At 45.8% G+C, this 15,763-nt stretch overlaps 1 protein-coding gene across 7 annotated transcripts in view; it reads right to left on the reverse strand.

The window, feature by feature from the left end:
• Positions 1–14,748, reverse strand: part of FMNL2 (formin like 2) — a 336,609-nt gene extending 321,861 nt beyond the window's left edge. For 4 of the 7 annotated variants that reach the window (XM_075529752.1, XM_075529754.1, XM_075529753.1 and 1 more), the window contains exon 1: positions 14,513–14,748. In XM_075529752.1, the coding sequence (XP_075385867.1) occupies positions 14,513–14,629 (117 nt within the window). In that variant the 5' untranslated portion in view covers positions 14,630–14,748. The remainder of the gene's footprint in view (positions 1–14,512) is intronic. The other 3 variants (XM_075529755.1, XM_075529757.1, XM_075529756.1) reach the window with 1 other exon arrangement.
• Positions 14,749–15,763: the final 1,015 nt, after the last annotated feature.

Raw genomic sequence — 15,763 nt, forward strand, 5'->3', positions numbered from 1 at the left:
CAAACTTGAAAACCCTACAGGGCATTTGATCCTTCAGACTCCCTGTGAGTCAGAACCAACTCAAAGGCACCGTGTTTGGACTGAATCCCTACTGTCGTCATTTTTCTCACTGGGGTTTCATGTCATGCTTGGTCTTGGGAGCCAGTGAGAAGGTGGGGGAGGAGGAACATTTCTCTATCACTGAGTTCCTCACTCTTGGTTGCATGTTAAGACTCTTCTAGCCAGCGTCTGTTTCCAAACCATTTTATTAGCAGCTAATCCAGACACCATAGCATTCCATAGTTCAATCACAGGAAGCAGTGTTGTACAAGTGCTACCAATATTAGTTTCCAAGCATTTTCTTCCTTCGTGAACTCTTTGATATCAGCTCCGCCTTGCTCCCCGCATCAATCGAGATTGTTAAAATGCTGATGCTCAGATCACACACAGATAGACCTATCAGCATCTTTGGCAGTGGGAGTCATGCAGTTGTTTTTCAATGGTTTGCTTAGGTTCAATCTCCCCTTATGGTATCACTATGCAACCAAGCTTGAAACCTTGGTTGCTGCCTACCAGTCCTTTCATCAGCCAACCTCAAATAAGGACTAATAAGCTGAAGCAGAGGTTTTCAAGTTTGGTTGCACAACGTTACCACCTGGGGAAACTGAACACAAACAAACAAATAAACAAAGCTGAGTCCTGGCGGTGCAGTGGTTACAAGCTGGTCTTCGATCTGCAAGGTCAGCAGTTTGAAACCACCAGCCAGCCACTCACTCCTCTGAGACAGGGCTTTCTACTCTGTTACAGTGACCGTCTCCGAAACTCAAAAGTTTCTACCCCGTGAGTCAGTTCTACCCTGACCTAGAGGGCGGCTATAAGCGAGCCTCAACTCGATGGCAGTGAGCAAGTGAATGACCTTAAAAAAGGTTAAGGTGTTCGGCTAGATTTCTATGGTAAAAGGAAAACGGAGTGAAGAAAGCAAGTCAGGTTTCTGAGCAAATAGTTAACTCAAAACTGAAATTCAGTAAGGGAAAATCTGAGATCCCTTCAGGCGCCATCTCACACCTTCATGCCCCAGCACCAGACAAGTGGCCAAAAATGCATACCATTTGACACTTTTCCTGGAGATAAGAATTTTTGTTTGTTGTTGGATATTTTTTTGTTTTGATTGGGTTTGGGGTTGGGGGGGCTTGTTAATTTTAATGAACAGGACCATCAGCATCGTCTACTATACAGAAGTCATCCAAGTGAGATTATCCTTTGAGCAACTGGGGTCTACACACTTCAGGGATTTCAGTTTCTGTGGCAGCAAATACAATCGTGGGGTTACTAATGCAACAAAGCCGACTGAAATTATGGATGTGAAAAGAAGTGGCCTGAAAGCCAGTCACTCGGTGGCTTGATAGGTTACCAGTTGGGCTGCTAACCGTAAGGCCTGCAGTTCATACCCACCAGCTGCTCTACAGGATACAGATACAGGCCTACTGCTCCCGTAAACATATACAGCAGGGCTCCTCAAACATTTTAAACAGGGAGTCAGTTCACTGTCCCTCAGACCCGTGGAAGGGCCAGACTATAGTTTTAAAAAAACTATGATGGGGGAGAGGGGAGTGAGGAGAGAAGGGGAAATGAGGAGCTGATATCAAGGGCTCAAGTAGAAAGCAAATGTTTTGAGAATGATGATGGCAACAAATGTTGTGCTTGACACAGGTATGTGTGTATGTATGGACTGTGATAAGAATTGCATGAGCCCCAATAAAATGATTTTAATATAAATAAATAAACACTATGAACAAATTCCTGTGCACACTGCACATATCTTATTTTGAAGTAAAAAACAAATGGGACAAAACCACCTGGCGGGCCAGATAAATGTCCTTGGCAGGCGGCATGTGGCCCGCGGGCTGTAGTTTGAGGACGCCTGATATACACCCTCAGAAACCACAGAGGCAGTTCTATCCTGTCCCATAGCATCAACTCAATGGCAGTGAGTTAATGAGCATCAGTTACAAGGTACGCAGGAACCGCGAAGGTGTGGTCAGAGAAATGCCCTTGTTATGTCCTAGAAATTACAGAAACTGGTCATGTGGCCACCCATGAGCTGTGAAGCCAAGGATCACGTTTCTGGTTTGTTTTTTAAGAACATGGAAAGAGGAGGCTCTGGAGAGAATGGGGACTTGGGGAGGTGAAAGGAAAACCACCCTGCAATGTGAACAAATATCATTGTAAAGCAAGAGGGTGGATGAGGTAACGCTGCCCACAAGGTTGAAGGACATCAGAGCTAAGGAGAAACCACCACAAACCTGAAACTTGGGGGTCTATTTCTTGTGAGGTAAAAAACTGACATGACGGGAGTGGGTAGCCCAGGAACACGATAGGGCTATTCTACACAAGAGGATGTGCCACTCTGCTGCACAGGTAGTAAATGCCCTTCCATGCTAAGTTCTACCAGTTGGTTCTTCATAAGGAGTCACTGCTTTGTTATTCACAGCATTCCAAGCACCAACACAAGTTTGTCAAACTGGGAAAATCATCTGGAGTCAGTACCCTGACAGCCACTTTCATTATACCTACTACTTTATAAAATTTGAAAACCCGGGACTCCATTTCACCTGTCACTTACTCCAGGTTCTAAGTATAAAAAGAACAGAGTTCATTTAGACCAAGCCCTTCAGGCAAGAGATTTTATAAAACCTAACAAATTTCCAGAACAAACTTGAGACATATATAGATATGGTCTTCTTTGAGCTCAGAAGGAATTTACCTGAAGATCAATCCCAACCTCTTCTAAGTCTATGCTTACAACCAGCAGTTGACAGACTCACCTCAAGGAGGACCTTTCAATGGCCCACATTTCCCACACAGCATCTGTTGGAAGAATTCCATGAGAGAATTCACTATCTTTTTTGAAGCTTCAAAGTCCACTTTTTTGACATTAGAATATTCTTTCTACTACGTATGCAACTTTCACTCACTGACCCTGGAGAGTTCTATTCTCCAGAATAGGGGGTCAGCAAACTTTTGAGACAGAAAGGCCCATCCTGTCCCTCACCACAATTTATACATTATTCAAGAGCCACAAGTCTATCTTGACAAACAGATGAAATCAAGATTATCTGAATAAAATCCTTTACATTTCTCTCAATTTTACTTCATAGCCATATGCAAGTGCCAAAGAGCTGCATGTGGCCCGTGAACTTCAGTTTGTCAGCGCTGTTCCAGACCATACAGGCTATAGCGATACCCTTTCTACACTTTCAAAACTTGAAGTTGACTTACAGATCACAAACTATTCTAGCTGCTTTACATTTGAAAGTGCCAAATTTCATCATTTTATTTCTCACAGCTATCCTAATAAAACCTACTGCAGTCGAGTTGAATTCTAACGGGCAGAGTAGAACTGTCCTGTAGGGGGCAGCCTTCCCCAAAGCCTTACAAGAGCAGAGTGCCCTATCATTCTCCAGAGAGGTTTGTGGGTTTGAACCACCAGCCTTAGGCTTAGCAGCCAAGTGTTTTAACCACTGTATCATAGGCTCCTTAACAAACTACCTGACTCATAGTGACCCTGTTTCCAAAACTGTAAGTATTTTTTACAGCAGATAGCTTCATCTGTCTCCTGAGAGACAGCTGGTGGGTTTAAACCAATGACCTTTCATTTAGTGGCCCAACACTTACTCAACACCACCACCAAGACTCGTTGACTACTCGATTCCAATTCATAGTAACCCTAAAGGACAGGGTCAAGCTGCCCCTGTGGGTTTCTGAAACTATCTCTTTACAAAAGAAGAAAATCTCATCTTTCTCCTTTGGAGTAGCTGGTGGTTTCAAACTGCTGACCTTGCAGTTAGTTAACAGCTCAACACATAACCAATACATTAATTACCAGGGCTGACTATCTCAATAGTTGGATCAAATATCACTCAGGGTAAAACAAGTACGAGAGAGGAAAGTTTAAAAAGCCCAACCTGATACAGAAAGTATGATTCTGGAAACTCAGTCTCCAACCTTCCAGGCCATATCTCTTTGCCAGAGAGAGACCGCAAGCAAAAGAATACTTCTTACAGCTTAAGGGTTTAAGAGCATGCAGACTTTCTCGCACAGATTCCATCAGTGTACGCTGCGGCCTGTCTCTCGCTGGAGCTAAACACTGGGATTCAGGGCATTCCATCATCATTCGATCATTGTCCGTCCCAGGCACCCAAATCCATGTTCAAGTATTTTACTGGCATTATTGGGGGCGGGGGATACTTTGTGTCCTAAGCACATGTTCTCACTTGGGAGATCTGCCCAGGAGGAGATGGCAAAGATTCGTAGTCAACCCCACTCCCCTACCTCAGAACAGAAGACTGTGAGGAAACAATTCGGCACACATCGGATAGCTGAACCACATCCTACCCTCCAGCTGCTGAACAGACACATGGCAAGTGCTCCCCTTGGAAGCGGTTGAAAGCGAACAGCACTTTGTAGTGGGAAATGGAACTTAAATGGTGAAACTTGACCTTCCTTGTCCCTTTCACAAGTAATTACATTTGAAGTGTACCCATTTCCATGACAGCCTGTTTCTTCCTTCTGATTGGAAGACCAGAACTTCCCAACCAAGGTATTTCAAGTCCACCTTGAAAGGAAAAGCCAAGTTTTATACCAGTCTGCTATTTAATTCCATGCCTAGCGCTAAAGCAGCGTAACATCCAGAGAGAAACATCTAATGGACTTTCCTTCTGCACTGAGACAGTTACCTTACTGTTTACGAAATTTCAACCAAGTAAACAATTTGAAGCTTGTGTTTATCAGATTTAGGAATTCATTTTTCCCGACTTGACTGTTAAGGCGCTCTGGTGGCACAGTGAGTTACTTGTTAAATTGCTACCTGAAAGGTCAGCAGTTCAAAGCCAGCAACCGCTCCACAGCAAAAAGAAGAGGCAGTCACTTATGTAAAGTTTCACAGGCTCAAAAACCCTATGGAGCAGTTTTGCTCTGTCCAGTAGTTGCTGTGAGTGGGAATCAACTGGACGGCGCAGTGGACTTGGTTTTTTGTTTTACTATTTTTCCTTTCTTTCTTTGGCTCTGTTCTTAGGTGCCCTTGGGTCAGCTCTGACTCGTGGCTATCCTACGGACAACGGAAGAAAACACAACACTGCCCAGTTCTGCACCATCCTCACAACTGTTATGTCGAAGCTCATGCTTGAACCATGCGGTTGAAGGTCTTCCTCTTTTGCACTGGCCCGTCCACACTACCAAGTATGATATCCTTTCCCAGAGACTGAACTCTCCCGATTGCATGTCCACAGTAAATGGAACAAAGTCTTGCGTCATTTTTTCTCTGGCCTTCTTTACTCATTGTCCAGCTTTCACGTGTATTGGAGGAATTGGTACCATACCTTGTATTGATACCATAGCATGTATTGGAGGGAATAGATACCAGGTCAGTCCTCAACAGGACGCCTTTGCTCTTTTAACACTTAAAGAAGTCTTGTGCATATTTGCCCCGTGCAATATATTCTTTGATTTCTTAACTATTGCCTCCATGGATGTTAGTTGTGGATTTCTTGGCAACTTCACACTGTTGCCTGTTTATCATGTTATCTATTGGTCCAATTTGAGAAGTCTTATTTTCTTTATATTGAATCGTAATCCATACAGAAGGCTCCGCTATTTTATCTTAACCAGTAAATGGAGTCGAGTCCTCTTCTTTTTCAGGAAGCAAAGTGATCTGCATACCAGAAGTTGTTCATAAAGTGTCCTTCAGACCTTGGGCCTCTACTCAAACACACCCTCAATGCATGAATTCTTTCTTTTATTAAATTGGAACTCTATGATGCTCACTCTCCTGACACAACGGCTGGAGCCAAAGTGGGTGAACAAGTAAATGTGGTGAAGAAAGCTGATGGTGCCCGGCTATCAAAAGATATAGCATCTGGGGTCTTAAAGGCTTGAAGATAAACAAGCGGCCATCTAGCTCAGAAGCAACAAAGTCCACATGGAAGAACACACCAGCCTGTGTGATCGAGTGGTCCCAAAGGGATCAGTTACCAGGCATCAAAGAACAAAAAATCATATCATTGACTGCACACCTCCATGATAGGATCGCTGAAGAAAAATGGGTGCATAAGCAAATGTGGTGAAGAAAGCTGATGGTGCCCGGCTATCAAAAGAGATAGTGTCTGGGGTCTTAAAGGCTTGAAGGTGAACAAGCGGCCATCTAGCTCAGAAGCAAAAAAGCCCACATGGAAGAAGCACACCGGCCAGTGCGATCACGAGGTGCCAAAGTACCAGGTATAAGGCATCATGCAAAAAAAAAAAAAAAAAGATATAAGTGTGTGTATGTATGTGTATATGTGTGTATATGTATATGCATATATGTATATATACCATATTAAATGAAGGGGGAAGTGCAGAGTGGAGACCCAAGGCCCAAGTGTCGGCCAATGGAGATCCCCTCATAGAGGGGTTTAGGAGAGGAGATGGGTTAATTAGGGTGTGAGGTAGTACCGATGAAGAACACAGCTTTCCCCCAGATCCTGGAGGCTTCCTCCCCCCAACTACCATGATCCGAATTCTACCTTGCAGGCCTAGATAGGACAGAGGCTGTACACTGGTACATATGAGGGCTGGAGGTACAGGGAATCCAGGGTGGATGATACCTTCAGGACCAAGGGTGTGAGGGACGATGCTGGGAGAGTGGAGGGTGAGTGGGTTGGAAAGGGGGAACTGATTACAAGGATCCACATGTGACCTCTTCCCTGGGAGAGGGACAGCAGAGAAGGGGGGGAAGGGAGACTCCGGATAGGGCAAGATATGACAAAACAACGATGTATAAATTACCAAGGGCACATGAGGGAGGGGTGAAAGGGGAGGGAGGGGAAAAAAAAGAGGACCTGATGCAAGGGGTTTAAGTGGAGAGCAAATGCCTTGAGAATGATTGGGGCAGGGAATGTATGGATGTGCTTTATACAATTGATGTATGTATATGTATGGATTGTTATAAGATTTGTTTGAGTCCCTAATAAAATGTAAAAAAAGAAAAGAGGAGAAAAAAATGATTAGGGCAGGGACTGTACAGATGTGCTTTATACAATTGATGTATGTATATGTATGAAGTGTGATAAGAATTGTATGAGCCCCTAATAAATTGTTAAAATTTAAAAAAAAATAAAAATAAACTGAGGCACAGAACAAGCCAAAAAAAAAAAAGTGTCCTTCAACCCTGATGCGGCATCGTTTCTTCATACAGTCCAGTATCTCCAACTATTTACTCAGCACAAGGACACATTAAGTATGATGAAAGGATCCAACCCTGACACACATTTTTCCTGATCTTAAACCATGCGGCATGTCCTTGTTGTGTTCCGATGCCTGACTCTTGGGCTATGTATAAGTTCTTAAGTGTGCATGAAAATCCCATTCTTCTGGAATTCCAATTTTTAGCAGTTATAATCCTCACAGTTGACTTTGCATCGTAAGTAACACACAAGTAAACATCTTTCTGATATTCTCTGCTTCCAGCCAAAATCCAGCTGATGGCAGCAATGACAGCCATTGTTCCGAATCCAGCTGGAATTTCTGGCAGCTCACGGTTGATGTACTGCTGAAACCATCTTTCAAATTATCTTCAGTAAGATGTACTTTCATGTGATAATATTGTTCAATAATTTTTCCATTCTATTTGGGCCATCTTTCTTTGGAATGGGCATAATGGGAATATCGTCTTTCAATTTTCTTGGTATAGATTTGAGTTCTTTCAATGCTGAATCAATTTGTTGAAATCCCTAGTGCTTTGTTTTTCAGTGGCGCTTGGACTTCTTCCTTCGGTGCCATCAGTTCTTGATCATGTGTTACCTCGTGAAATTATTGAATGTCAACCAATTCTTTTTTGGTACAGTGACTGTGTATTCCTTCCATCTTCTTTTAATGCATCTTGGATCTTCAGTTCTTTCAGCTTGAGATATGCTGAGATGTTTTTCCCCTTGGGTTTTCTAACTCCAGGTCTTTGCACATTTCATTATAATAATTTACTATGTCTTCTTGAGCTGCCTTTCAAATTTTTCTGTTCATCATTTCTTTGACTTGCAGGAGCTCCTCTACATTTAAGAGCAAGTTTCAGTTGTTAACCTCCACTCTGGTTTGTCTTTCTTGCCTTGTTTTTAATGATCTTTTGCTTTCTTCGTGTAGGACATGCTTGATATCATTCCATAACTTGTCTGGCCTCAGGTCACTAGTGTCCATTGCATCAAGCCTGCTCTTCAGAGTTGGTCTCTTAAATTTCCAGTGGGATTTACTACTTTCTAATAGACTTGTTCTAATTTTCTTCTACTTCAACCTGAACGTGCATATAAGCAATTGATATGTTCTATGGTTGGGCCCCAGTCTTGTTTTATATGCTGATAATGAATTCCCCACCCCACCCCCAGTCTTTTTCCAAAGACATAGTCCATTTATTCCTGTGCATTCCATCTGGTGAAATATACGTGTATAAACTCACTGCCATCAATTTCATTCTGATACAGAGTGCCTATACATGGCAGGGAAGAGCTACTTCTGTAGATTTCCAAGGCTAGTCACCTTTATGGGAGTGGAAAGGGTCATTCTTCTCTCAGGGAGTGGTTAGTGGATTTTAAGTGCTGACCTTGCGACTGGCAGCCCAATGGGCAACCCACTACCCCATGAGAGCTGCTCGAGGGACACATGCATAAACAACATGTGTGTTGTTGAAATGGAATTTACAATGAAGAAATCACAGTTTTTGAAAAAATCTATCATCTCCATCTTCACTTCCAATACCAAGGTCATATTTTCCAAATATTAATCTTTGTTTCCAACTTTTCCATTATAATCACTAGCAATTAGCGATGTACCTTGGTTGCATGTTAGATCAATCTCAGATTGAGTTAATTGGTAGCATTCTTCAACTTGTTCATCATTGGGTTACGTGGTTGGTGCATAAACTTGAAATATTGTTGTATTAACAAACCTTCCATATTTATACATATAATCCTATCACAAATATATAGATATGATCTTGTCTCTGCTTAGAGATGCACAATACAAATGAGGGTGGTGGTGGTAAGCAGAGTTCAAAATCTAGGTTAAAAACCAAGCTTGGTTATTTAATTGCTCTATGGCTTCGGGCAATTTTGCTAAACGTAATTTCCTCTTCTATTGCACTGCTAACTGGAATTATGAGGCTTAAACTAGAACACGTAAACCTCGAACATGTAAAGAAGTGCCCAGCATGGGGTTTGACTCATAGTAGGACTCAAAAGCTGCTTCCACTTCCTCCTAAAACAGAATGACTACATTCAACCCCTAGGGCAGGAAAAGAAACTGGAAAGGAAATTGACCCAATTTAATCAGATAGTAAAGCAGTTCCCAGTCTCAACCATGAGATAATATTGCCCTAACCCATTACTTCCTAATCTGACTTCTTAAATCTCTTTGCAGAGCCGCGTAATATCTGATGGGGCACAGAGATTCAGCCTCTAAACCAGAGGATTTAAAATTATCCTTTCCTCTGAAACTCAAGGCAAGAATTCCTTACGACAGCTCCTACACAAAGGCATCGTGGGCCTTAGATTTTCAGTAGCAATCAGTCACTATAAACCAAAAATTAGTGAACATTATTACAAAATAATATCAAATCAAATGTAGAAAGATGAATTGCTGATGAACGAAATCAGTTGTTCAAACCCCTAAAGAATCAAATTTACCACAACATCTTTGGGGGGAAAAATACAAAGCAGGTTTAAGAAGTTCATGAAAAAAAAATGTTATGTTTCCAAAAACCTTTTAAAGTGTGTGTGTGGTGAGAGTGTGCAGGTGGTGCAATGGTTGAAGCACTCGGCTGCTAACAGAAACCTTGGCAGTTTGAAGACACCAGTCACTCCATGGAAGACAGACAGGACGATCTACTTCTGTCAAGATTTCAGTCTTATAAACTCTGGAGAGCAGTGCCACTCTGCCCTACCGCATCGCTAAGAGTCACAATCAACGTGATGGGAAAGGGCTTGTCTTTGTAATACATATATGAACACCACACACACGTGTTATTGGTGCTGGGTGCTACCAGGTCAATTCCAACTCATCTAGACTCTATAGGACATGGTAGTACGACCACATCCATTTTCCTAGACTGAAATCTGTCTGAGAACAGATTGCCAGGGCTTGTCTCCCTCTGAGGGGCTGATGGATTCCAACCACCAACCTTTCCATAGCAGCAAAGGGCTTAACCACGGCACAACCAGATTTCCACTTACACACACACACACACACACACACACACATACACACATACCTCTCCAACAATTAGAAATGCTAAATACAGATGGAAAGCCATATGAAAAGTACAGGCTAATGTATGTCACCTGTAAAATATGCATTCCCCCCCAAAAATTGAGTTAGAATCTAAGTTTGAGTTAGATGATTATGATTCACAAAGCACTTCCACTGAAGACCAAACCAAACTCACTGCCATCCAGTCCATGGTGACCCAGAGCACAAAGCTGTAAACCTTCACAGCAGCAGAAAGCCTCGGCGCTCTCCCATGCAGGAACTGGGGGTTCAAACTACTGACCTTATGGTTAGCAGCCCAGTATGTAACCCACTATGCCACCAGAGCTCCTTCGGTAACAACAAAATCACACATGCACATACACACACACACACACACACACACACCCTACACCTGAATGTTAGGCACAAGGAAGTCAAATGGTTCAACGAATAGAGTGCCTACCGTATGTACTCGCAGATAAGCCGACCCGAATATCAGCCGAGGCACTCAATTTTACCACAAAAACTGCACAAGAAATGTTCTGAAACACTCGGCTTATACCCCTATACCATAATCTTTACTGTTGAATACATGTAAGGTTTCCCAAAAAAAAGTCTACTTAAACATTTCATTGTCGTTTCATTCCATTTGTCCATGAACTTTTAACGTCCCTCTTGTATGCTGTTTACAAATATTACTACAGTAATGCTGCAGAGGAGTTTGGGGCAAGAGGTTGACTCTGTAATTGCCACTTAGTCTTATTTAAGATCTTTTCCACATTAAAAAATGATTACGTTTAAAAGTGTAGCCCTCATTTATTTTAATTCAGTCGTCTTTCACTTTGTGACTCTTCTCTCCTCTTTCCATTAATAGGTTTTTTCCTTTCATTTTTATCATTTAACCCTTGTCCACTGATGAAGACCACAGTCCTCGAGTCAGTTGGTCCTCTCATAAGGCTTTCCTACCTGGGCCTAAAATGGACTTCTGCCAACTTATTATCTATTTACTGTTTCCTTTAGGAGCCACTAAAGGGGAGCTCTCGTGGGGTAGCAGCTACAAACTGGGCTGCTAAGCACAAGGTCAGCAGTTCGGAACCACCAGGAGCTTCTTGGGAGAAAAATGGGGCTTTCCATTCCTGTACAGAGTTACTGTCCTATAGGGCTGGCTTGAAAACGATAAGTTTGGAGTCTTTTTGAAGGTTTTAAATATTCTAGCTTGGGTTTTAGGATGAATTGTTTCCATTTCTAAGATGACTCATTAAGTGCTGATGTAAACCAGGTCACATGCGGCCCCCGGCCCCATCTCCACGGTAATTTTCTGTGGCCCAGGATGCTCTGAAATAAAATGTAACAAGGGAATTGTGTGTACAGTACTGCCTCAATCTCCCCTAAGCACTACTTTCTTCATAACAATTGCTTCTATTTTCATTTTATTTCAGAGCATCGTGCGCCACAAAAAATTACCTCGGGGGCCACATGCAGACTAGGGGCTACCAGTTTGATATCCCTGATATAAGCCATACTTTCCACAAGATCCTTGTATACTCTTATGCACAGCACAGTTTCACTACTTGGTTTTGTTTCTAAAATACATATGTAATCTTTATTACATTGGAATATAAAACTAATATCACTCTATATAAACACAAATCCTACTATCTACGGATAGAGGAGCCCTGTTGGAGAACTGGTTATACACTGGGCTGCAATCCACAAGGTCAGCAATTCAATACCACCAGGCCTTCCTCAGGGGAGACACTAGGCTTTCTACTACTCCTGTAAAGCGTTACAGTCGCTTTACAGGAGGGGCAGTTCTACTCTGCCCTAGGGGGCCACTGTGAGTCAGCAAGACTAGCTCAATGGCAGAGGCAGAGGCAGCAAGAGAGCGCGAGCGAGAGAGAGCGCAAGCAATGACAGGGCTTCAAAAAGTTTGTGGAAATTTTTCATTATCTTTTCATTTTGAACAAGTTCATGTTTCCACAAACTTTTGGAAGACTCCTTCCTATAATTACAGAGCTGGCACACACAAAAAAAACTTGCCTTTCAAGCTCGGTCTTCAGAATTACGTAGTTTGAGCTCATTTGTTAAGCAAAAGGCAACATTGAGTGTCACATGTATGACTTAGTGGGGGGGATGAGGGTAGCATACCAGAGAAATTGCCATACTTCCTAGTTCCTAGAAATAATTCAGGAGTTTCCTTTTAACCCCTCTGTGGCTTTCCAAAGAGTAAATAGAGCTGATTGAAGAAAGTAAATTAAAATACCACCACAATCATCCTTAAAAGGCCTAGGCACTCCCAAAAGTTTTCTCTATTCATCACAGGCCCACCTGTTTAGTTTTTGTAATCTGTTTGGATTCTGAGGATGGGGTGGGGGTTCTCTTCTATTTAGAATAGTGTAAACACATCCATAAACTATGTGTGGCATGTAGTACAATCACCGCTCTCAGGAACTTGTGATACACACTCAGAAATGCTTACGCACTAAACTCATAACTGCTAGACTTAACAGTAATATAAACCTATGATGTTAATAACATGACAATGTTTGTGTAAAGATTAATTCATACCATGTGCTATTAATCAATAGGGTAACGGAAAGCACTTGTAAAGAAGGCCGGTCCCAGCTGAGCAGAATTGCACTGCATTATCGTTCAGGTATCACGGTGGCTGTGTGCACTGGTCTCCCTTCACCGGTCCTTCCACCACAATCATTCATTCGCATCTAGATGCACACAGGCAGAAGGTAAGAACCATATGTCTGGTCGGATGAGGACTTTGAACAAAAACGTTTGTCTCTGGAAAGAGGGGTCAAGAATGCACCCAGGCTGCCTTGAGCGTCATTAAGCCTAAGCTGTTCCTTTCAGAGCGCTCCATCTTGCACATCAGCGGGAGCAGCTGTGGGTGATCACAGAAGAGACGCAGCAAGACAAGCAGCCTCATCTATCTCCCAGACTGCCACATCAGACCAGAGTTTCCTAAGGACGTGAACAAGCCCAAGGTCTCTGTTCCCCCTAAGAGCATAAAGTTAACCCGCCAGCCAGAACCTGGCTCTCCACATCAAATCAGCCCCTGGTAAAGACGTAAAAATCTGACGATTTAAATGCCCCGGTCAATGTTCTCATCTCAGAAAACCGATTCTTGATTTTGTTCAGAGTCAGGATACATGGTGAAAACAAAACAAGAAGTGTTGGCTGCCCCAAGCACAAGTTTCTCTTGCTGCAGACTTTTCTGGACCGCTTAAGGATAACCGGTTAAAAAGGGGGGAACCCGGGGAAAGTGTACACGTGTGTAGAACAGCCCCCAGGCCTGCCTCTCACCGTCCCTTCCACCAGACTGAGGCTCTCAAGTGTGGGACCAACCGTGGCCCAGACACGGGCTGGAGCACGGAGCGGCCCCCACAGCCCGGGCCCCAGCACTGTGACAGGCCCCGGCACAGAGACTTAGTCCCGGCAGCAACGGGAGAAAGAAGAGAGCCTTGGATTTCAAGAGTTGCAAAGCAGAGAGCAGCAGCAGCGCCCGGGAGGCGACCGGAGACTTGTCTAGTTGACACCAGAGAAAGAAAGGGGGTCCCGCCTGTGCAGTCAGGACAGATCGCAACACGTCCCCGCAAAGCGGCACATTTTTGTGGTTCAAGATTTAAGACCAAGGAGAACGCGCCGAGGCGAGGCTGGGTTTCCGATGCCCCCCTCTCCCTTGAGGGACCCCCGCGCTGCGGCGGCTTTTTCCTTCCCTTTCCCGTTCCCGAGAGCTTCCCGGAGCCCAGCCGGGCGACGGTCCTCCAACTTCGCCCCCGCGCAGCGCTCGGCACTGCTCCCGCGGGCGACCACATGCGCCCATCTGCCGGGGACCCTCGCAGGCCCGGGCGGGGCGCCCGCGGGATGTCCCCGCGGGGTCTCGGGGGTTGCGGGCATGATTTTGCGTGACACAAAAAGCCTCAGCCGCTCGCCGCCCCCTCCCCGCGCGCGGGCCCACGGCACCTTCCCTCCACACCCACGGCGCACCTCCGGGGCACACGCGCGGCGAGGTGTCTCTCTCCAGTTAGACAATGGGTTCGGGGCTGGCTGGGCAGCATGCCCCGAGCCCCTCGGCTCCATCCCGGGACCTGGAGAGGGTTGAGCCCCGGAGGGAGAGGCCACAATGGGGAAGGTGCGAGCCCCCTGGGCCCGGCGGGAGGCTGGCTCCACGCACGCACCGGGAGAAAGGGCCGGGGCGGGGGGTCGCTGCGCCGCCCGGCCGGGGCCCCCGGCTCTCCGCGCACTCACTCACCAGCACGATGGCAAAGCGCTCCTCCAGTTCACCTGGCTCCGGCATCGGCAGCTTCAACGGCACGCTGTGCGCCCTGAAATCCGTCTGCTGCGAATCCATGCTCCCCGCGTTGCCCATGTCGGCGGCGCGCCGGGGCCAGGGGCTGCTCCGGGCCCCTCGCGTCCGCGTCCGCAATCGGAACAGCTCCCGGCGGCCGGCTCCTGCCCGCTGGCGCAACCTGCCCGGCTCCCCGCCCTCCGCCCCGCCCCGCCCCGGCGAGTGTGCGGCGCGCGCCGCTCCCTAGCTGCGCTCCGAGCCCAGCCGCCCCCCGGCCTCCCTCATGCTCCCCGCCGCGCGAGCCCGGCCCCGGCCTCTGCTCCTCGGGAGGGGTCGTCAGGGCGCCGGGCGCCGCTCGGCATGTTGCTCCCCTTGCACGATGCCCCCTGCCAGCTGGCGCGGCGAGCGGGCGCGCGGTCCCCGCACTCGGCTTCCCGCTGGGGCCTCGGCCGCCGCTGACACTTGCAGCCCCCGGCCCGCGCCCGCCAGGCTCGGCCGGCCAGCACCTCGAGCAGACAAATGCAGCTCGGCGCTCCCCGACACAATGCCCCCTCTTGCCGGGCCCCCGCCCCCGGCCCGGCTCCTCCCACTCGCCCCGCGGACTGCCGGGACCGGTAGTTTCGGCGGCAAGTGTCCGCGCGCAGAAACCACGCCCGCTCCCGAGCGCCGGGCTGGGTTGGAATTGCTTCCAGCCAAGGCCTCCGGAGAGGTGAGCCTATGTCCCTCTTCATATCCCTCGCTCCAAGAGCAGAGATCACGACGCTAAGAGTGTGTGTTGGACGAAGGAATGAATGAATGAACGCCATCAAAGAGTGAATGTGAATTTCAGAGCAAGCGCACTGTACAAAAGAATCTAGTTCAACAAGGGACCCCCGAAGGCATTAGTAACGTCAGATTTAATAAACTTGGTGGTGGATACATGGGTGCTTATCTTATTGTTCTTCCTGGCTTATGTGTGGCAGTATTATTTTATGTGGCTGAGAGATTTTTTTTTAATCATTTTATTGGGGGCTCACACAACTCTTATCACAATCCATACATCCATCCATTGTGTCAAGCATATTTGTACATTTGTTGCCATCATCATTCTCAAAACATTTGCTTTCTACTTGAGGCCTTGGTATCAGCTCATTTTTCCCTTCCCTTCCCACTCCCCCCTCCCTCCTTCATGAACCCTTGATAATTTATAAATTATTATTATTTTGTCATATCTTA

The sequence above is a fragment of the Tenrec ecaudatus genome, chromosome 13 (genome assembly GCF_050624435.1).
Source record: "Tenrec ecaudatus isolate mTenEca1 chromosome 13, mTenEca1.hap1, whole genome shotgun sequence".
NCBI lineage: Eukaryota > Metazoa > Chordata > Mammalia > Afrosoricida > Tenrecidae > Tenrec > Tenrec ecaudatus.